We start from the raw sequence: 24308 nt of genomic DNA, 5'->3' as shown, positions 1-24308 counted from the left end.
CGACATCGTCGCCTCCGACATCGTCGGGGGCAACGTCCCCCTTTCCCTGGCCTCATTAAAGGTTCTCGTCAGAAGCAGGGCCAGCAGGTCCACGTATTTCCTATAAAATTCCACCGGGAACCCATCCGGTCCCGGGGCCTTCCCTGCCTGCATGCTCCCAATCCCTTTTACCACCTCCTCCACCTCAATCTGTGCTCCCAGTCCTGTCCTCTCCTGCTCCTCAACCTTCAGGAATTCCAACTGGTCTAGGAAGTGCATCATTCCCTCCTTCCCTTCCGGGGGCTGAGCCTTATACAGCCTCTCATAAAATGCCTTAAACACCCCGTTCACCCTCTCCGCTCCCCGTTCCATCTCACCCTCCTCGTCCCTAACCACTCCAATCTCCCTCGCCGCCCCCCTCTTCCTCAGTTGTTGGGCCAGTAATCGGCTCGCCTTCTCTCCGTACTCATACTGCACCCCCTGTGCCTTCCTCCATTGTGCCTCCGCCTTGCCCGTGGTCAACAAATCAAATTCCGTGTGCAACCTTCGTCTTTCCTTGTATAGTCCTTCATCCAGAGCCACCGCATACTGCCTATCCACCCTCAATTTCTCTCAACAATCTCTCTCTCTCTTTGCTCTCTTGCTTCCCCTTATGGGCCCTTATGGAAATCAGTTCCCCTCTGACCACCGCCTTCAGTGCTTCCCAGACCACTCCCACCTGAACCTCTCCGTCGTCATTAATCTCCAGATACCTTTCGATACATCTCCTTGTCCTTACACACACACCCTCGTCTGCCAACAATCCCATATCTAATCTCCACAGTGGGTGCTGTTCCTTTTCCTCTCCTACTTCCAGATCTACCCAATGTGGGGCATGGTCCGAAATGGCTATAGCCGAGTACTCCGTTCCGGCCACCTTCGGGATCAGCGCCCTTCCCAGGACAAAGAAGTCTATCCGAGAATACACCTTGTGGACATGGGAGAAGAAGGAGAACTCTTTACTCCTAGGCCTAGTAAATCTCCAGGGATCCACTCCTCCCATCTGCTCCATGAAGTCCTTAAGCACCTTGGCCGCTGCCGGCCTCCTCCCGGTCCTAGACCTGGACCGGTCCAGCCCTGGATCCAGCACCGTTTTGAAGTCTTCCCCCCATTACCAACTTTCCCGCCTCCAGGTCCGGGATACGCCCCAGCATACGCTTCATGAAGTTGGCATCATCCCAGTTCAGGGCATATACGTTCACCAGAACCACCGCCTCACCTTGCAATCTGCCACTCACCATCACGTATCTACCCCCACTGTCCACCACTATGGTCCACGCCTCAAACAATACCCGTTTCCCCACTAATATTGCCACCCCTCCATTTTTCGCACCCAAGCCCGAGTGAAATACCTGTCCCACCCATCCTTTTCGTAATCTGACCTGATCCGCCAGTTTCAGATGCGTCTCCTGCAGCATGACCACATCTGCCTTTAATTTCTTTAGGTGCGCAAGTACCCTTGCCCTCTTAATCAGCCCATTCAGCCCTCTCACGTTCCACGTGATCAACCAGGTTGGGGGGCTCTTTACCCCCCCCCCCTCGTCGACTAGCCATCCCCTTTTTTAGACCAGCTCCTCACCCGGTTCCCACGCACCCACTTGTCCCCCCAACGGTGTCCTCCCGTCCTGACCATCCCATCCCGTAGCAGCTCCCCCTTCCCCTTAACAGCAGCACCCAGTTACCCCCCCCTCCGCCAGATCCCCCTCTAGCGTGATTGCTCCCCCCATGTTGCTTCCAGAAGTCAGCAAAATCTGGCTGACCTCGGCTTCCCCCGTTTATCCTCAGCCTCCCATTGTGTAAGGCCCCCTCCTTCCTGCGCCCCCTTTTCCCGCCACAATTACGCTCCCGCGCTTCCCCACTCGGCCCCGCCCCTAATGGCGCAGCTCCCTCTCTCCTTCCCCCTCTCCTCCCCCACCGGCGCCCACAGTTCACCATACCCCCCCCCCCATCGAGGGGAAAGAGAAAGTTTTTCCCCCCCCTTCCGATTCCCAGTCCCATGCAATCACACCACTACTTTATTACAAAAGTTCTTTCTCTCTCCAGTCTAGTCCAGCTTCTCCTCTTCAATGAATGTCCACGCCTCTTCTGCCGTCTCGAAGTAGTGGTGTTTCCCTTGATGTGTAACCCACAGTCTCGCCGGCTGCAGCATACCAAATTTAACTTTCTTTCTATGGAGCACTGCCATGGCCCGATTGAAACTCGCCCTCCTTCTCGCCACCTCCGCACTCCAATCCTGGTACACGCGGATCACCGCGTTCTCCCACCTGCAGCTCTGTGTCTTTTTCGCCCATCTCCGGACCATCTCCCTGTCTTTATAGCTGTGAAACCTCGCTACTATAGCTCGAGGTATTTCTCCCGCCTTTGGTCTTCTCACAAGGACTCGATATGCTCCCTCCACTTCCAAGGGGCCCGTCGGGGCCTCCGGTCCCATTAAGGAATGAAGCATCGTGCTCACATATGCCCCGACATCCACTCCCTCTGCACCTTCGGGAAGACCCAAAACTCTTAGGTTCTTCCTCCTCAAGCTATTTTCCAGGGCTTCCAGCCTCTCCATACACCTCTTATGCAGTGCCTCGTGTGTCTCTGTCTTCACCACCAGGCCCTGTATTTCGTCCTCATTTTCGGCAGCCTTTGCCTTCACTCCACAAAGCTCCAATTCTTGGGTCTTCTGCGCCTCCATTAGCCCCTCAATCGCCTGCAGCATCGGGGCCAGCACCTCCTTTAGCTCCTCAACACATCGCCGAAGGAACTCTTGCTGTTCCGGGCCCCATACCAAACGGCTCCCCTCCGCCGCCATCTTACTTCGTGCTTCCCTTCCTTGCCGCTGCTCCAGAGGATCCTCTGCAATCCGGCCACTATTATCTCCTTTCGCCATGTACATCCAGGGGGATTCCCTTCTATTTCACCACACAATGGGTTTAGCCGTCAAAAATTGCCGTTGGGGCTCCCAATAAGAGCCCAAAAGTCCGTTCAAACGAGAGGTGCCGAAACGTGCGACCTAGCTGTTCATCGCTACACCCGGAAGTCTTACCAGACTCTTAAACGACCCTCTTATGGACTGATGTGATTAATACTACACTCCTGTATGCTTCACCCGATGCCGGTGTCAATGTCTTTACATTGTGTACCTTTGTGTTGCCCGATTACGTTTTTTCTTTTCATGTACTAAATGAGCTGCACGCAGAAAAATACTTTTCACTGTACCTCGGTACACATGACAATCAAAATCCAAATTATCTAGGAATTTGCTTGTAATTTTGGCACAAACCCTCAGATGTTAATAAGAAAAACCTTGCCAGGTCAATGGGATTGCGTTGTCATTACCAGTACCTAGGTCGATGCTGGGTGGTCTGTCTGGTTCCTTTTAGACTTTGTAGCAGTTTGACACAACCGAGTGGCTTGCTTGGTGGTTTCAGAGGGAATTTAAGAGTCAACCACATTACTGTGGCCCTTCAGTGTACCCGAAGAGGCGCTGGAGTATGGGGATTTTCACAGTAACTTCATTGCAGTGTAATATAAACCTGCTTGTGACTCTATGAAGATTATATTATATAGCAAGGAGACCGCAACATTCCCCTAGCTACCTGGGCATATCCTATTGGACAGACTTCTAACCTCGGATGAACTAGGGGATGGTTCTTGCGCTGACTGTGAGAGGAGGTGAGGGGCCCTCTGGATGAGACACAGGAAAAGTGGGAGGAAGAGCTGGGCATAGAGATAAGGGGGAGGACTCTGGATCGAAGCACTGCATATGGCGAATTCCACCTCATGGTAGGGCTGAGCCATACGCAACTAAAGGTAGTGCACATAGTACACTTGACCAGAGCACACGTGAACAGGTTCTTCCTGGAGGTAGAAGCCAAATATGAAGGTGCCAGGGAGGCCTGGCTAAACACACCCACATATTCTGGTCATGTCCCAGACTTGTCAGGTACTAGACTGCCTTTTGAGAAGCCATGTCTAAGGCTGTAGGGGTGATGGTGGAGTCATGCCCACTAGTGGTGGACTTTGGGGTACTGGAACAGCCAGAGCTCTTTATGGGGAGAAAGACAGACGCCCAAGCCTTTGCCTCCTTGATCGTCCGCTGGAGACCCCTGCTCGGCTGGAGATTAGCAACGCTTCCCAAGGTCGCAGACTGGCCGCCCAACCTAGCAGAATTCCTAAAATTGGAAAAGATAAAATTCGCCATCAGTGGATCGGAGGAAGGCTTTTGCAACACTTGGAAGCAATTTACCAACTTGTTCCAAGACCTGTCTGTGACCAGCAACCAAAGGGAGGGGGATTGAAACAGACAAAAGAAGAAAAGAGAGTGGGGGAGTAGAAAAATGGGGGCGGGGAGACACCACCCAGAATACAATAGATTTAGGGCAGAAGAACCAAAATGTACCGAGGGAACGAAAAACCCAGGGATACAACCACAGCCTTGGTGGCCTCCAACACTACCCTGATGTGTTTCAATACCATGGGCCAACATGTAGATAGTTAAATAGCATGGTTGTGGTAACTGACTACTGTGAGCCCAATGTTAACATAGCTAGTGTATGTATATATGTTTCCTATGTATTCATGCCTGTTTATTTCTTCCCTTTTTTTCTGGTAATGTTCGAAATAAATGCAAAACCAATAGAAATATTCAACAAAAAAAAAGAAAACCAGTGCAGTTGGTTAAAGAAACTGGAGAAAAGAAAAGAAGTTTCCGAGAAACCTGAGGTTAAAGGTACTAGAATAGAGCACTGTTCAGCAAAGACAGACCCAGCTTAGAAGAAGGCTGAGACGTTTGAACGATATCTGAAGTGATTTTCAAGTTGAGATTTTGCTACAGCCTGTGGGACGTGAGTTGTAATAACTGAAAATCAGTGACTGTATCTCGGAGTTTGTGTAAAAACAGTTAATACAAAGGAGGCCTAAAAGTGGGTGGTGTAAAATCCTGGACTGGATTAAGTGGAGCAGCAGTTTGGGTTAAAATAGTCATATGCAAAACCGTGACTGGATGTCAAAATGCAAATCGCTGAGGGAAAGCATTATTATGAGAGAAGATTTCAGTGTGTTTTGGAAAATTCTAATGTGAAAATCATCTGGGGGGGATTCTGAAGACAGAAGCGCAAACATTCACTTGGGGTTCAGAGTAGAAAGTATATTTGTCCACAGCCATCTTGTATGTTTCCAAAGGGATTTGGTGTTATTGAAACTGTTGTAGATTGAGATGTACATCGAAATCCATGTTAATCCTAAAATCTGCGTGTAAAATGTTAAGCTAAGGGGGAGTCAAGTTGTGTTGCATGATCCAATTTTTTCATGTTTAATACATGTTTTTATTCCTCCTTGTTAAAACTAATTAGTGGTCCCGTGAATCTGTTCCTCCACGTTTTATTTTAAAAAGTACAAGTTACGGTCTTTTGAATCAGGGTTCCATTCTGGACTGTTTCCATCCAGTTATAACATCATCTTGGATTGTAACACAGCCGTGTCTCAGCAATTGTACTAACATTTTGTTCTTCACAACCAATTTTACTTCAAGTCTCCCCATTACGGGTATTGTGCATTGCTGTCCAAACACTGAAAAAAATGTATTTGCTCATGCTGAAGTCAAACCATACTAGTAATTCAAAAATAAGATTTACCCCTTTAGGACTGTTTGTTATTGAATAATGATGTTTAATTATTTTATGCAGTTAGATCCTGGAAAACTTTAATACAATTTTTGTTTATTTTGTATCATTCTATAATGAATTAATATTCTGCATGCCTAAATATTTTCAACTGATAATTCAAGGTCAAAATGCATGATGGTCAATTGATGGTCAATTGATGGTCACTCTTTCCTCCACTCACATTCACAGTCAGTTCTGGATGATGAAAATAAACCAGTTACAGTCATTAATCCCGCTAGTGAAAACTGATATGAAATAACTTTGTAAATCTGTGCACATTGGACGCTCCATGAGTACATTAATATAATATGGCATTTATCATTAAGGCTGCAGTTTCAGCTGAGGACATGGTGTGGTGGCTTGGGAAGGTGAAAAAGCTCCCATGCATTGGCATGGAAATGGCGAGCATTGTATTTGGAGATTTCTTTCTCTTTCTCTCCTGACTCATGCTGGGAGGGATCATATTCGGCCTAATCCAGTTCTTGCTTAAAATACATGGCAGGGTTGTGAAATAATGATGAGAAAACTGGGTTGAGTTTTTCCACTCCATCCGGTTTCCCTTGCATAGGTTTTGAGGCCAAATATAGGACCCAGTGATGACCAGACTAAGACCAACCATCTCTATGTACTAGAAATTCAGTTGGGGATGTTCTGGTTTGGCTAGGGCATGCTGTCTTTATGAACCATATTGCCAGTAGCTGTAATTCTTTAACATATACTTTGCCCTTTTTTTAAAAACAAGATTTTGAATCAAATTCATATTGCTTAAGATAAATATGATACTGAAAATTTGTGATTTAAAGACAGAAAACATTTTTGTTTGTTTTCCAAAAGTATAGTCTTCAATTATAATGCTATTAATGCATGCTACTACTGCAGTTTTAAAATGAATGTATAGTCTGGCTGGCTGGAAATCATGTTCTCATTGGTCCGACAATAAATGAAATACTTTTTTTGAAGGATTCCTTTGAAAGGTTCAAGTGGGATTGAGACAATTCATTTAAACCTCATAGTAGGAAAATAGGGAAAGGTTGTACATGAAATTCCTCCTCTACCGTTTAATACTGAAGAGGACCCTCCCCCCAGTATTTTGAACTTGATTTTACAATCTCCCTTGAAGATGGTCAGCAGAAATTACTTAAGTTACTCTTTGTAGCTGTACCAGATTTCATCAAGTGCAATTCCATGAATATAGGTAGAGTTGTTGGTTATATTCGTCTTTTGTCGTTAATATGTACATTTTTAATATCTGTATATGTACTTGGATGAAACAGGTAGTTATTTCAGACTTTTTTTTGTTGCAGCATTGTCAAGTACTGCGTTTCCTGAAATTTCCCATTGAACATGCACAGCCAAGCCAGGTAATATTATTTCTATCACTAATAAAGCAGTTTGCGGCAGAAAAAACTGATTTTTAAAAATCTGATCGACAAACATAGCATTGTTGAAATGAAATGTCCAGATTTTGCTGCTTGATGTCAAACCTGTCGGCGTTTACCATGTTTACTTCTCTGAAACTGGCAGCAACCTCTGCAATCTGCACATGCGTAATTAAACATGGAATATCAGAAATTGTTTTTGGTTACCGTGCACTTCCCCATAGCTTGCACTGTTGGGAGTCTCAGACTGCAAACAAGTAGAAATCATTGAATTGATGTGAACACATATCTATTAACCCTGCTGTAAAAACCCTTGGAGAAAGTTACACCTTCTTGAATGGAGTGTAAATAGGTTTTTAGCAGCACACCTCTGATAATTATTGTTGTAAAAACTTCTCTGGCCCTGGAAAATTACAATTTTTTGCAATGTCAAATTTTGCTTGTTCAAAGTAATGTTTTTGTTTGCGAAGGTATTTCCGCTTCTACCTTAATCCAATGTGTATAACCTAAACACTTAATTTGTTCATGGTAAAATTTAATCAAAAAGCGAAGCATAAACAGTGCATTTTACTTCCTTGCTTGCTGTGAAAATACTGATGTGCGATTAGCTGTGAAAATACCTAAGTGTGATTAGCTGCTTGCACTGCTTGAAGACATCACTTGCTGGAAGTCTGGATACTGCCTTGACTTGAAGTTAAATTTAAACTGGGATCAGGAAAGGGGAAACACATACTGCAAATTTTGTCAGTTCTTTTTTGGGCAGCTTTCTTTGAGGGGTGAGTTCTGCTGACTGCAAAATCTGGTCAACATATTTAGACATTTTGATTAAAATACTGCTGCCACAAAAATGTTGTTTTCTGAAAACTACGCACGCCCCTACAGACTTTTTTTGATTGAAATCTTTAATGCGATATTGTTCTCCCTAAAAGTAAGTTTTTAAAAAATATCTGCCATGATTGTGTACTGCAGCATCGTTTGAAAGAAAACACCAGAATCTTTGCTTAGGAGAAAAGTACTGCTGTCAGAATAATTTAAGTACTTGCCTGTGGGAAGTTGCATTTTGCATGTCATGTCTTAATTGGCTCATATAAATATTAAATATCTTTAGGATAGAAATAGGAACATCAGAACATGAGTAGGCCATTTAGCCCTTCAAACCTGCTCCGCCATTCCATGAGATCATGGCTGATCTGTGGCCTAACTCCATATACCTGCCTTTGGCCCATATCCCTCACTGCGTTGCTTACCAAAATCTATCTCGTATTTAAAATTAACAACTGATCTAGCAGTTCCAAACCTCTACCACCCTTTGAGTGTAGAAGAGCTTCCTAACATCTCCCCTGAATGGTCTGGCCCTAATTTGTAGACTATGCCCCTCGTTCTAGAATCTCCAATGAATGGAAACAGTTTATCTTTATCTACCCTGTCTTTTCCTTTTAATATTTGAAGGTCACTCTTAACAGTCTAAATTCTAGAGAAAACTGGCCTAATTTGTATAATCTCTCCTAACTTAAATCCCTGAAGTCCAGTTATCATAAACCTGCATTGCACTCCCTCCAAGTCCAAATTATCCTTCCTAAACTGTGGTGCCCAGACCTGCTCAGTACTCTAAGTGGGGTCTAACCAGGATTATGTAAAGTTGTAGCATAACTTCTGCGACCTTATACTCCAGTCCTCTAGATGTAAAAGCCAGCATTCCATTAACCTTGATTTCTTCCTGCACTTGTTTGTGGCATTTTAAAGATCTATGCACCTGAACCCCCAGATCTCTTTGGAATTTAGCTTCATACCATCTAGAAAGTACCCTGATCCATTTTGTTGTCCAAAATGGATAACCTCACAATTGCTTACATTGATGCCCATCTGCCACAGTTTTGCCCATTCATCTAGTCTATCAATATTCCTTTGTAACTTAATGCTGTCATCTACACTGTCTACAATGCCACTCAACTTTGTGTAATCAGCAAATTTGGATATATGACTTTCTATGCCATTATCCAAATCGTTAATGAATAGTGTGAACAATTGAAGCCCAAACACAGATCCCGTGGGACACCACTAGTCAAATCCTGCCAATTTGAATACCTACCCATAATCCTTACTTTTGTCACCTGCCACTCGACCAATTTCCCAGCCATGTCAGTAGTTTGCCCTAAAGATAAATTCTTGATGAACAAGGGGGTGAGTTTATCCGATTTAATCAGGATTGTGAATTTAAGATTAAAATTGGATCAGCCATGATCATCTTGGATGTCGGTGCAGGCTCTCTTCCCCTCCCCATTCTAAGGAAAACAACCCTATCCAAACTAGTCTCTCCTCATGCCTGCAATGCTCAAGCTCTGGCAACATTCTTGTAAATCTCACCTGCACCCTTCCAGAACAATTATGTCCTTCCTATAATGTGGTGACCAGAACTGTCCCAAAACTCTCCGTTCCATGATTACGTCTCTGCTTTTGCATTCAGTAACCTGCTCAATAAAGGGAACCATTCATGTGCTTTCTTGACCACCCTGTCCACTTGTTCTGCCACCTTCAGGATCTGTGGACATGCACCCCAAGGTCTCTCACTTCCTCGGCCCCTTTCATTATCTTCCCGTTTATTGAGTATTCCCTTACTTTGTTTTATTTTCCTTGAATAATAATAATCGCTTATTGTCACAAGTAGGCTTCAATGAAGTTACTGTGAAAAACCCCTCGTCGCTACATTCCAGTGCTTGTTCAGGGAGGCCGGTACGGGAATTGAATCCGTGCTGCTGCCTTGTTCTACATTACAAGCCAGCTGTTTAGCCCACTGTGCTAAACCAGCCCCTTGAGAAGGTGGTGGTGAGTGCCTTCTTGAACCACTGCAGTCCATGTGATGTAGGTACATTCACTGTGCTGTTAGGGAGGGATATCTTGGATTTTGACCCAGCGGCAGTAAGGAACTGCGATATATTTCCAAGTCAGGATGATGGGTGACTTGGAGGGGTACTTGCAGATGGTGGTGTTTCCAGATATCTGTTTCCCTTGTCCTTCTTCGAGATGGTAGCGATTGTGGGTTTGGAAGATGCGACCTAAGGAGCCTTGGGGAGTTCTTACAGTGCATCCTCTAGATGGTACAAACTGCTGCTGCTCTAAGCTGGTGATGGAAGGAGTGAATGTTTGTGGAAGTGCCAGTCAAGCGGGCTGCTTTGTCCTGGATAGTGTTGAGCTTTTTGATTGTTGTTGAAGCTGCACTCATCCAGATAAATGGGGAGTATTCCATCACATTCCCGACTTGTGCCTTGCAGATGGTGGATAGGCTTAGGGGAGTCAGGAGGTGAGTTACTTGCCACAGGATTCCTAGCCTCTGACTTGCTCTTGTAGCTACAGTATTTATATGGCTCGTCCAGTTCAGTTTCGGATTGAATTCCATTTGCCACTTCTGCCCGCTCAACCAAACCATTAGACTATAAAACATAGGAGCAGAATTAGGCCACTCGGCCCATCGAGCCTGCTCCGCCATTCAATCATGGCTGATATTTTCTCATCCCCATTCTGCTGCCTTCTCCCCATAACCCCTGATCCCCTTATTGATCAAAAACCTATCTATCTCTGTTTTAAAGATACACAGTGATTTGGCCTCCACAGCCTTCTGTGGCAAAGAGTTCCACAGATTCACCACCCTCTGGCTGAAGAAATTCCTCCTCATCTCTGTTTGAAAGGACCGTCCCTTTAGTCTGAGATGGTGTCCTCTGTTTCTAGTTTTTCCTACAAGTGGAAACATCCTCTCCACGTCCACTCTATCCAAGCCTCGCAGTATCTTGTAGGTTTCAATAAGATCCCCTCTCATCCTTCTAAACTCCCAACGAGTACAGACCCAGAGTCCTCAAATGTTCCTCATACGACAAGTTCTTCATTCCAGGGATCATTCTTGTGAACCTCCTCTGGACCATTTTCAAGGCCAGCACATCCTTCCTCAGATATAGGGCCCAAAACAACACTCCAAGTGGGATCTGACCAGAGCCTTTTATAGCCTCAGAAGTACATAAAAACAAATTATTGCGGATGCTGGAATCTGAAATTAAAGAGAAGATGCTGGAAAATCTCAGCAGGTCTGGCAGCATCTGTAGGGAGTGAAAAGAGCTAACGTTTTGAGTCCAATGACTCTGTCAAAGCTCAGAAGTACATCCCTGGTCTTGTATTCTAGCCCTCTTGACATGAATGCTAACATTGCATTTGCCTTCTTAACTGCCGACTGAACCTGCACGTTAACCGTAAGAGAATCGTGAACAAGGACTTCCAAGTCCCTTTGTGCTTCTGATTTCCGAAGCATTTCCCCATTTAGAAAATAATCTATGCCTAAATTCCTCCATCTAAAGTGCATAACCTCACACTTTTCCACATTGTATTTCATTTGCCACTTCATTGCCCACTCTGCAGCTTGTCCAAGTCCTTCTGCAGCCCCCTTGCTTCTTCAATACTACCTGTCCCTCTACAGATCTTTGTACCATCTGCAACCATTGACAGCTATTCTCTTCACAAGCAACTACACGGCCATTTTTTGTGTCATATGCACATTTCCTAATCATGCCACCCACATTTAAGTTTAAATTGTTTTTATATATATAAGTGCCCCAACACTGAGCCCTGTGACACACCACTGGAAACTTTTCCATTCACAAAAGCATTCATCGCCCATTACCCTTGTTTCCTGTCACTGAGCCAAATAAAGATCTAACTTGCCATCTTCCCATGTCCCATAAGATCTATATTTTTAAGAATAATAATAATTTTTATTAGTTTCACAAGTAGGCTTACATTAACACTGCAATGAAGTTACTGTGAAAATCCCCGAGTCGCCACATTCCGGTGCCTGTTCGGGTACACTGAGGGAGAATTTAGAATGTCCAATTCGCCTATCAGCATGTCTTTCGGGACTTGTGGGAGGAAACCGGTGCAGACTCCGCACATGCAGCGACCCAAGCCGGGAATCGAACCACACCCTGGCGCTGTGAAGCAACAGTGCTAACCACTGTGCCAGTTTATGATCAGTCTGCCATGTAGCACCTTGTCAAATGCCTTACTGAAATTATTGTGGACAATATCCACTGCACTACCCTCATCAATCCTCTTTGCTAGAAACGTACTCCTTCACCAATCCATGAACAGAAAAAAAGCTATCATGGTTTATTTATCCATTGGACCATAAAGGAAACATCTGAAACCACCATTGAAGTGGGCGATATAATCTGGCTAATGAAAAGTCCTTGAGTGGGAAGTAGGGGTGGGGCGGGGAAATAGGTTAGGCGAAGATTTGGATATGGAAGAATACAGTCTGGGAGGAAGGCGGCAACTTTTATTGAGCCCTCTGCATTTTCCCCTCTTAGGCTCAATTCCATTAAAATCATGGGCATCAGTTTTCTATATTGTAGTTTTCATATTGATGCTATTTGTTATAGCTGGGCATGATGGCTGCCCTATGTTTCAAAGGTTTAAAGCCATGTAGCGTATTTCTTTCTACTTTATTGGTCACTCAAGCTAATGCTCCCACACATCATCATATTTATTATAAATTAAATGGTTTCCAATCAAAAAATTTCTCTTTTTAAACAGAAATGAAGAGAGACTATTGTAGGAATATAGAGTATGTGAGACTAAATAAATCAAAGGCCCACCAAGTTTGCTGTATACTATTCTGAAAGCCACATGATTCAACAATAATGAAGTTCTTGACTAATCATAACAACAATCTCTGTTTGACTACAACAGACCGACGTATGGAATAAGAAACTTTCAGTGATGGAAAATCTTGGGACCAAGAGATCTAGAGACAGCTGTTCTTGCCAAGGATGCCACGCTTAACATAGCAACATCTCAAATTACTCGTGCTGTATCTAAAAATATTTTCTGAGAAATAGAATTAATTTATATTTGATCTAATCAACACTAGTTGCTTACACACAAACATATGAATTAAAAGCAGGAGTAGTCCATTTGACCCCTCGAGTCTGCTCCACCATTCAAGTAATTATGGCTGATCTGATTGTAACCTCAAACCCACATTCTTTTAAAAAAAAATCTTTATTAACATTTTGTCATTTGATATAAAAATGCAAACAACAGCAGTAACCGTAAACTAAAAAGAATAATAAACTAATCTACGCAATCCTCCCCTCTCAAAAAGAACACCGTCCACCTCCCTCTAGCAGCTAATAGTAACAGAAATATAGAATAAATGGTTGCCATCTCCGGTAGAACCCTTCAATCAACCCCATCACGGTGTATTTGACCTTCTCCAGGTGCAAAACCTCCATCAAGTCCCCTAGCCACATTGCGGCATGAGGTGGTGTTGCCATCCTCCAACTCAACGGGACCCGCCTCCGAGCATAATGAGGCAAAGGCAAGGACATCTGCCCCCACAACTTCAGCTTCAGTTAACATTGAAAAAACAACTTGAAGCAGAAACCAAGCCTGCTTCAAATTTTCCTCCTTCCAGTGTTAATGGATGTGGAATGTGGGACAGTTAACCAATCTGAATGTACATATGAACTGGGAGCATGAAGAGGCCACTCAGCCCCTCGAGTCCGCTCCACCATTCAATAAGATCATGACTCATCTGCTTGTAACTTCAGCCCTACATTCCTGCCTACCCCCAATAACCTTTCACCCCCTTGTTAATCAAGAATTTATCTAGCTCTGCCCTAAAAATATTCAGAGACGATGCTCCCACTGCATTTTGAGGAAGAGAGTTCCAGAGACTCACGGCCCTCCTGAGAATTTTTTTTTCTCTCTCATCGCTGTCGTAAATGAGTCGCCCCTTATTTTTAAGCGGTCACCTCTAGCTTAGAGTCTTTGATCTGAGGAAATATCCGCACCACACCCACCCTGCCATACCCCTCAGGATCTTAAAGGTTTTGATCAAGTCGCCCCTTACTCTTCAAAACTCTAGTGGATACAAACCTGACCTGCCTAATCTTATCTCGTAAGACAACCTGCCCTTTCCTGGTATTAGTCTCCTAAACCTTACGCAAAATAATTCCAATGCATTTTAAAAAAAACTACGGACACCCCACCCCCCCCCCCCCCAAGGCCCCGCGTGTGTGACAGATAACTTCTGCAGTGGGAGGATCGTCTCTGAATATTTTTTTAGGGCAGAGCTAGATAAATTCTTGATTAACAGATAACTTCTCAAACATGGCCATGAACATCCCCACAATTTATAATTGTGGGTTTCCTACTTTTCGAGGTGGAAAATAGAACTTGCATTTTAAGTAGGAACTGTACTGAAAGAAAACTGACTTAATAACTGTAGCAGAAACATAGTGGCAAATCTTTGGAATTAGAGTTAAATGTTAAAAATATTTTTGCATGCATATTTAAGGAGTGTTTTGCAGTGTTGAAATTTGAACTTGTAAGTTCAAAAAATGTGAACTTGTAAGTACAGACTCATCTTTGGAATGTTAACAGACGATTTAAAATTGCAGGCATTGGAAGAAGCTCCCCGTCGACTAAAGAACATTGTAGATTTCAGTAAACACGTGATGAAACTTTTATTGGGTGATAACTTTGTACAGCCTGGGGTAAGAAATTTTAAATTTCTTGATGTTTGATGTATTTGTCCATCACCTGAGATTGTACTTTGGATTCAATCAACACTCAGCCATACCTACAGTATTTTTTCGCAGTGAGGTGAGATAAACATTAATTGCAGGTTATTTCAGCAGCATCCCTCTTGAGCTGTCCATTAACAATAAGATGCATGCAAGAATAGACGATGCAAGTATATTGTTCCATAGACTTTGCGCATCAGTACCAAAATGAAGAGCAAAAGCCTACAGAGCAAAAGTCCTGTTCACTTTGCGAAATACATGTGAATGGGCTAGGGTCTGGCAGATGCAATACAATGTTGACAAATGTGAGGTTACCCATTTTGGTAGGAATAACAGCAAAAGGGATTATTATTTAAATTATAAAATATTAAAACATGCTGCTGTGCAGAGGGACCTGGGTGTCCTAGTGCACAAGTCACAAAAAAGTTGGTTTACAGGTGCAACAGATGACTAAGAAGACGAATAGAGTTTTGTCCTTCATTGCTAGAGGGATGGAGTTTAAGACTAGGGAGGTTATGCTGCAATTGTATAAGGTGTTAGTGAGGCCACACCTGCAGTATTGTGTTCAGTTTTGGTCTCCTTACCTGAGAAAGGACGTACTGGCGCTGGAGGGCATGCAGAGGAGATTCACTATGTTAATCCCAGAGTTGAGGGGGTTGGATTACGAAGAGAGGTTGAATAGACTGGGTCTGTACTCATTGGAATTTATAAGGATGCGGGGGTGGGGGGGGAGGGGGGGGGAGAGGGGAGAGAGGGATCTTATAGAAAGAACTAGGGGGCATAGCCTCAAAATAAGGGGAAGTAGATTTAGGACTGAGTTTAGGCGGAACTTCTTCACCCAAAGGGTTGTGAATCTATGGAATTCCTTGCCCAGTGAAGCAGTTGAGACTCCTTCATTAAATGTTTTCAAGATAAAGATAGTTTTTTTGAAGAAGAAACGAATAAAGGGTTATGGTGTTCAGGCAGGAAAGTGGAGCTGAGTCCACAAAAGATCAACCATGATCTCATTGAATGGCGGAGCAGGCTCGAAGGGCCAGATGGCCTACTCCTGCTCCTAGTTCTTATGTTCTTATGAAACTTCCACTGTGTACCAGTGTCACTTCAAGACATTCCACCACTTTAGCTTGAGCTGCTGTCAAGAGCATCTGAAGATCAGGCGGCAGGACAAATACCAGACACTGAGGGGCTTACCTGGGCTAGCATGCTAAGTATCCACACAATATTGAGACAGTCACATCTGTGTTGGGTTGGTCATGTAGCCAGAATGCCTGACACTCACCAAAGTAAAACATCTGCCTATGAAATGTATAAGATTATGGATGCGATTTTCCCACTGCATTGCATCTGGCGCCAATCTTGTTATGCCGGACCATCGCCGAAGAAGCTGAAATCGGGCTTTGCGCCGGGTGGCCTCGCTGGGCGTCATCCAGATAATCATATTTATATGAGCCATTGGTCCTAGTTAAATATTTGAGGCTGGATTCTTTCAGCGCCTGGGAGTCACCGGCCGCACTGGCCAGATCTTAACTGGGTGCCGATTACTACTGGTCTCCACAAGTGGAGTCAAGGCATGATGGCCACACCAGAGTTTCTGAGGCCAATAGAGCCCCTTGAGTGTTTGGGGACAGGGCTGGGCAGTGCCCTGGCACCTGGGCACCCTGCAGTTTTAACATGACACCCTGGTAGTGCCAGTTAGTCATATCCTCTGTTTTGTGAATTTAATTTAATCCTGAGGGTTCCCTGTTTTTCACTGATTTCTTTGCTGCCTTCACTGTGCATTTAATTTTTAAAAATAACACGTACGTTGCTGTAACATTCTTGAACATTGTTTTCCCAGCTATCATTTTATTTTTCCACAGACTCCTCGTAGTATTTTGCCAATTGGAGGTAAACTAGGTCCAAATGTTCATACCAGTTTATACCTTTCTATACTTCCCCTTTGCATTACTCGTTTGCCTCCAAGTGATACCATGGGGAAAATAAAATCTTGTTTAAAATTTGTATCCACTGATGGATTTGGCCAGTTATTTTGTTCTGGAAGGGAAGTTTGTTTATTGCAAATTACTTTAATTGTAGTCCACTGTTTGTCATAATTCAGAATGTTTTTGCATAGGTCATGAAACATTTTCTGATCGTGAATATATATGCCAAACAAATGAAAAGGAAACCAGACAAAAGCTGACTAGATATTTTCTCGGAGACAAATTTTGTTAAATAATATTGTTACAATGTTGGACATAGTATCTACCTCTAACCCTATTTTACATTTGATGAACAAAACAATGGAAAATTCTATCCGTGAACTATTTCTGATTAATCTGACTAAGTAAAGTATTAGTGACCTCAGTTCAAAAGCTTATTTAGCAGTCCAATCGACAATATGGTGAAAGTAAATGCTAATTACAGTAGAGTTTTAAGTTAGGGAGCTTAATACTTATTGTCTCAAGGACGTTAAACAGTGACAAATTGTAAAAAGAAATATTTAACAATGAAGTATAGAAATATAACCCCACGCACCCTATCTTTTATTTTAGGAAGTTATTCAGCTACCACTGGACTTCGTAACACAACTGGCATTGAAGATCCAACCAGAACGGTCAGGTATGCTATAAAAGCAATAATGTTTTTGTTTTGCAGTGGTGTTGAAAATCTGTTCCGTTCAACTCATATTTGTCTGGGTTGAGGCTAGATTAAATGAATGAAAGTCCAAGTTTGAATGTTGCCCAGGTCATGCTGTATGCAAGCACAGACTGCTCAATATCTGAGGAGTTGCTAGTCGTCAACACTGTCTATCAGTAAATATCCCCACTTTTGGCTTTATGATGGGGGTGTTTATGGATGAATTTGGGCTCAGGATACCATCTGGGAGAATTGTTGCAGCACTGACCTGGGGAGAACATTATTGGTGTGAATGTTCAGACATCTGCATCTGAAGGGTTACCTCCACTGAAAACTGAACTGGATCAGCCATATAAATATAGGAGCGACAAAAGGAGGTCAGAGTCTTGGAATTCTGTGGTGAGTAATTTGCCTCCCAACTCCCAAAGTCCGTCCACCATTTATAAGACACAAGTCAAGAATGTGATGGAATATTCTCCATTTGCCTGGATGAGTTCAGCTCCAACAGCACAAGAAGCTCAACGTCGCCCAAGACAGAGCAGCCCACTTAATTGGCACCCCATTTACCCCCAGGGCACTTGAATAAGCTCAAGATAAGCAGGCAAAGTAAACATGGTTTTGTGAAAGGGAAATCATGATTAACCAACTTATTGGGAGCTCTTTGGGGAAGTAACCTGTGCAATGGATAAAAGCAAACCAGTGGATGTACTGCACTTGGATTTCCAGAAGGTATTTGATAGAAGTGCCACATCAAAGATTCGTGCAGAAAATAAAAACTCATGTTGAAGGAGATAACATAATAGATAGAAGATTGACTGGCTAATAGGAAGCAGAGTAGACATAAATGGGTATTTTTCAGGTTGGCAAGATATAACAAGTGATGTGCCACAGGAATCAGTGCTGGGAATGCAACAGTTTACAATTTATAAGAATGACTTGGATGAAGGGATTGAAAGGATGGTTGCCAATAGAGTCGTAGAGTCATGCAGCATCGAAACAGGCCCTTCGGCCCAGCTTGTCCATGCCGCCCAGTTTCTATCATTTGGCCCATATCCCTCTATACCCACCCAAATTTACTGATGACACAAAAAGTTGTGAAGAGGACATTAGGATGCAACAAGGGACAGAGAAGTTAAGTGGGCAAGGATTTGGCAAATGGAGTATAATGTGGGAAAATGTGAAACTATCCATTTAATATGCTTTCTTATTCCTCCTATCATATATTTCTTTCGCATTATTCTTTTCATCATCTTTGTTTTTCCTTGTATTCAGTCAAATCTTCTATCCTGCTCACTGTCTTTGCACAATTGTATGCTTTGACTTTAAGTTTGATACTAACTTTTCTGATTAACCAGGAAGGTGGGTCCATCACTTGGACTTTTTCTTACTTGTTGTAATGTAATTATTCTGTGCATTCTGAAATATCCCCTTAAATGTTTGCCATTGCATCTTTATTGACCTACCTTTAGTCTAATTTGCAAATTCACTTTAGTCAGTTCAGCTTTCTTTCCCTCCTAATTGCTCCTCTTTAAGTTTTAAAAACACTATCTCAAACCTACTCCCCTCTCCCTCAAATTGAATGTAAAATGTAATTATATTATGGTCACTGCTACCAATGAGATCATTAATTATTCCTAACTCTTTGCACAATACCTTGGGCGTCATTCTCCGACCCCCCAGCGGGTCGGAAAATGGCCTTTGGCCGCCGTGAATCCCGTCCCCTGCCGGTTGCCGAAGTCTCCGGTACTGGAGATTGAGCGGGGGCAGGAATCTGGCCGCGCCGGTTGGCGGGCCTCCCCGCTCAATTCTCCGGCCCGGATGGGCCGAAGTCCCGCCGAGAAATTGCCTATCCCGCCGGCGTAAATTAAAGTAGGTATTTACCGGCGGGACAAGGCGGCGTGGGCGGGCTCCGGGGTCCTGGGGGGGGCGCGGGGCGATCTGACCCCGGGGGGTGCCCCCACGGTGGCCTGGCCTGCGATCGGGGCCCACCGATCCGCGGGCGGGCCTCTGCCGTGGGGGCACTCTTTCCATTCCGCCTCTGCAACGGCCTCCACCATGGCGGAGGCGGAAGAGACTCTCCCCACTGCGCATGCGCGGGAAACTGTCAGCGGCCGCTGACACTCCCGTGCATGCGCCGCCCGGGGATGTCATTTCCGCGCCAGCTGGCGGGGCAACAAAGGCCGTTTCTGCCAGCTGGCGGGGTGGAAATCCCTCCGGCGCCGACCTAGCCCCTCAATGTTGGGGCTCGGCCCCCAAAGATGCGGCGCATTCTGCACCTTTGGGGCGGCGCGATGCCCGTCTGATTGGCGCCGTTTTGGGCGCCAGTCGGCGGACATCGCGCCGTTGGGGGAGAATTTCGCCCCATGTCTAGAAACAAAGCTCTCTGGTTGGCTCCAGAATATGCTATTCTAAAACTATCCTGAAAATATTCAGTGATCTCTTCATCAAGGCTACCATTTCCCATCTGATGTTTCCAGTCTATATATAGGTTAAAATCTCCCATGATTATCGCTGTGTTTTTCTGACCAGATCCAATTATTTCTTCCTTTATGCTGCACCTGACTGTGGTTACTGTTCGAGGCCTTTACCCAACTCCCACTTGTGACTTCTTGCCTTTAACAGTTCTCATCTCCACCGAAACTGTTTCCCCATCCTGACTTCCTGAACTTGTATCATAGCTCTCTGTTGTGCTAATACCATCATTAACTAACAGAGCCACTTCTCCTCCTTTCCTCACTTCCTGTACTTGCTAAATATGCTGTATCCTTCAATATTCAATATTCCTGCAGGCATATATTCATAATGGCTATCAAATCGTATTTATTTCTGTGTGCCCTCAGTTCATCGAATGCTACGTGCATTCAGATACAGAGCGTTTAGATTTATCCTTTTATTCTTTTTATAACCTCTAATCACATCTGTTGATTTACTATGGCCATCTTTCCCTCCAGCACCTCGGCATCCCAAAGATTGCCAGCATGGGACCCGGCTTCACCTCTATCCCTACTACCCTTGATAGGGTCCCGAACACTGCCTCCCAATAACTCTCCAACCCCTTGCATCCCCAGAACATGACCTTAATTTGCCAGCCCCTGCTCACACATCTCACATCCATCTGTTACCCCTGGAAAAATCCCACTCATCCGAGCCCGAGTCATGTGGACCCTGTGCACCACTTTAAATTGTTTCAAACTCATTCTTGCGCAGGGGTAGGTTGAGTCCATTTGCCGCATCACCACACACCAGAGTCCCCAATCCCTTTCCCTCCCCAGCTCCTCCTCCCACTCCATTTCCGCTTGATCCTTTTCACTAATGTCTTGCCCTTCTCTTCCAACCACCATATATATCCCCAATCCTCCCCTCCCCCACTTCATCTGGGAGCAGCATTTGCTCCAGTCACGTGTACTCTGATAATTGGGGGAACGAAGGCAGCTCCTTTCGCACCACGCCCCACACCTGCCAGTACCTGAACTCACCCCTTGGTACCCCCCCCCCCGCCACAATCCCCCGCCACTCAAACAAGGCCCAGAAGGTCGTGGCCAAAGGCTCAATTGCCAATGCGAATAACGACGGCGACATCGGGCACCCCTGCTTCGTCCCCCTTTTTAACCCGAAATAGCCTGAGCTCGTCTCATTCGTTCGTACGCTTCCCATGGGGGACACATACTGCAATCCACCCATGCCACAAATCTCGGTCCAAACCTAAACCTACCCAGAATTCCAAACAAATACCTCCACTCTACCTGGTCAAATGCCTTCTCCACGTCCATGGATACTATCACATCTGGTGTGCGGCCCCCCGACAGAGTCATAATTGGATTCAACAATTTTAAAATATTACTAGAGAGCTGCCTCTCCTTCACAAATACATTCCCCTCCAATAACCACTTTCAGTGCCTCCCAGACCACCCCAGCCGCAATCTCTCCTGTGTCATTGATCTTTATGTACCCCCAAATGACCTCTCTCACTCGCTCACAGATCTCCTCATCCGCTAACAGCCCAATATCTAGTCTCCACTGTGGCCGCTGGGGCATTCCCGTGCCTGCCCGTAGGTTATCCACTTTGGTGTGTGATCTGAAACTACAATTCCTGAGTACTCAGTGTCCTCAACCACTGCTAACAATGTTTTATCAAGCATAAAGAAATCTATCCTGGAGTACACCTTATGTACATGGGAGTAGAATGAATATTCCCTGTTCCTTGGTCTCTCAACTCTCCACGGATCCACCCCTCCCATGCGCTCCATGAACCCCCACAGTTCCTTTGCCGATAGTTTTCCCGACCTAGCACTCGACCGGTCCAATCTTGGGTCCAGGACCGTATTAAAGTTATCACCCTTGATCAGCCGGTGCGAGTCAAGGTCTGGGATCGTTCCCAGCATCTTCCTGACCAATGTGATATCCCAGTTTGGGGCATATATATTCACCAGCACCATTGCCATTCCCTCTAGCTTCCCACTAACCAGAACAAATCTGCCCCCCGGGTCTGCCTCTATCTTCCCCACCTCGAATGTCATACTTTTGTTAACCAGGATAGCCACCCCCTTGTTTTAATGTCCAGTCCTGAATGAAACACTTGCCCGACCATCCCTTCTTTAATCTAATTTGGTCTCCGAGCTTCAGGTGTGTCTCCTGTAACCTGGCCACGTCCGCTTTTAACTGTCTCAGGTGTGCGAACCGGCCCGTTCAGTCCACGAACATTCCACGTAACCAGCCTGGTCGGGGAGGCCCTTACCCCCCTCCCCTGTTCATCAGCCATGACCTTTCCAAGGCCAGCCCCTAGCCAGTGTTCTGCACCTCACTTGATCTGCACCTTGGTGGTGACCGCTATCTCATCTCCAGTCTCCTAGCTGTCCCTTATCAGTCAGCAGTCCCCACCCCCCCTCGTCTTTCCTCAGTTCCCTCCCCACTTTACTCCCGTGAACTAACTATCCAGCTAGCCCATTGGCTCCCTGCCATCTGCCAGATTCCACCCCCCCTAAACATAGCACAAGCATTCAACACAATAACAACAATCCCCAAAAGAAGACACACCATCCCCCAGTGCGCAGGCAACAGGGCCCCACCCCTCCCCCCAGTGCGTAGGCAACAGGGCCCCACCCCTCCCCCCAGTGCGCAGGCAACAGGGCCCCACCCCTCCCCCTTTAACCGATTCTTAACAGTCCCATCACCTTCAAACAGAATCAAACACAATAGAAGAAGTTTCAAGCAGCTTAAGCAAAATTATGCAAGCAAGAATCAACCATCTTTCTTACAGAAAAGAACCCCCCCTCCTTCGCAACTTAAGTTTTTTCCTTTGTAACCCAGTACATAATGCAATAGATCAAAATCAAATTACACAAGAAAAACCCCTCTTCTTCCTGAACATCGTGACTTAACTCGCAGAATTAGAAAGCCCCCCCCCACACTTTACCCCTTCCCCCAAACTCCGTCCACCACAGTTTGAATTTAAAAGTCCTTAAGCCAGATTAGCCACCTCCACCTCTTCCGGAGAGTTGAAGTACAGCTCCCGGTTCTCGAAGGTCACCCAAAGACGAGCCGGATATAGCAGTCCAAATTTAATGTCTTTCGCAAACAGGGCTGCCTTAACTTTGTTGAAACTTGCTCTCCTCTTTGCTAGTTCTGGTCCCCAATCTTAGTACACCCGGGTCTCTGATTCTTCCCACGTGTACCGTTTCGTCTGTCTGGCCCACTTCATGATATGCTCCTTGTCGAGGAACCGATGCAGCCTCACCACCATGGTCCTCAGGGGCTCACGACCCTGGGGCTTACGTACGAGCACCCTATGTGCCCATCCACCTCCAGTGGCTTGTCAAACACATCGGCCCCGACCATCTCCTGCAGCATCTTCCCCACATACGTACATCTGATCTCTCCTTTCCCTCTGGGAGCCCGACGATTCGGATATTTTGCCTGCGAGACCGGTTCTCCAAGTCTTCTACCTTATCCAGCAATCTCTCTGGCTGTCCTGTAGTATGCTAATTTCCAAAGTCATTGCAGTGGACGACGACTCTCGTTCAGTCGCCTGCTCCTGCAACTTTTTAATCTCCTGTCCCTGGGTTGTCATTTTCTCCTCCATCCGGTCAACCACCTCCTTAACCGAGGCTATCACCTGGGTCATGTCTTCTGCACACTCCTTACGCTGCCGGGCGAACAATCCAGATACTCTACCCATTGCTCCATCGACCAGTGAGCTGGCGTGGGCACACTTTGTCTCGTTGCCATTGTGCTCGGTGGCCTCTGAGCCTTGCTTTCACTCATCTTTTGGATTCTTTCTCGACTCTTATTTGGACACGATTCCATAAATTGAGGGTCACCTCCTTTTCCTCTTCCTTCGATCAACTTGTGTTGAGAAATTTCCTGAAAACTTCAGCTTAAAAACCATTAAAAAAACCACTAAGGGCGAGAGCTGCTGAATGTGCGACCTTTCACTCCATTGTCGTCACCGAAAGCCACCACCCTTCCTGTTGTCAATTGGTCAAACTGCCCCTGCAACTTTTCTCCTATCTGCTAACAGATCCTTCGTGGGGTCCACCGAATACCTCCTGTCCACCTCCACTATCTCGTTCAATAACCGCCGGTGCTCCTCCCCCCCTCAACCTATCTCTATGGACCTTGAATGAAATAATTTCCCTCTGGACCATCGCTTTCAAGGCCTCCAAAAAGATGAGTGTCGACACCTCCCCATTTTGATTAACCTCAACATAATCACCACTTTCACCTTCCCACAGAACTCCCGATCAGCCAAAAGCCCCGAATCCAACCTCCACCCTCGCCTCTGTGCCTGTCCCGAGCAAAGTCTCACAATTAACCAGTGTGGGGGTGGTCCATAAACCACCGCTACCACCCCAATCAGCCTAGCTCACTACAAAGAAATGGAACCTGGTCTCCACCCTATATCCATGCGAGAAGAAGGAATACTCCCTCTCTCCTGGGTACCTGAACCTCCATGGATCCACCATCCCCATTCTCTCCTTTTTTTTAAATTATAAATTTAGAGTACCCAATTCATTTTTCCAATTAAGAGGCAATTTAGCATGGCCAATCCCTACACATCATTGGGCTGTGGG

General features: G+C 45.3%; 1 protein-coding gene across 1 annotated transcript in view; it reads left to right on the top strand.

The window, feature by feature from the left end:
- The window catches only part of ippk (inositol 1,3,4,5,6-pentakisphosphate 2-kinase), a 105460-nt gene that overhangs the window by 27769 nt on the left and 53383 nt on the right, over window positions 1-24308 (top strand). The window contains exons 2-4 of the mRNA XM_072472640.1: window positions 6974-7030; window positions 14494-14589; window positions 17154-17220. Of these exons, the coding sequence (XP_072328741.1) occupies window positions 6974-7030; window positions 14494-14589; window positions 17154-17220 (220 nt within the window). The remainder of the gene's footprint in view (window positions 1-6973; window positions 7031-14493; window positions 14590-17153; window positions 17221-24308) is intronic.

This window comes from Scyliorhinus torazame, chromosome 13, assembly GCF_047496885.1.
Source record: "Scyliorhinus torazame isolate Kashiwa2021f chromosome 13, sScyTor2.1, whole genome shotgun sequence".
Lineage (NCBI taxonomy): Eukaryota > Metazoa > Chordata > Chondrichthyes > Carcharhiniformes > Scyliorhinidae > Scyliorhinus > Scyliorhinus torazame.
The sequence above is the reverse complement of the archived record's forward strand: the minus strand, read 5'-3'. Positions and strand labels throughout refer to the sequence as shown.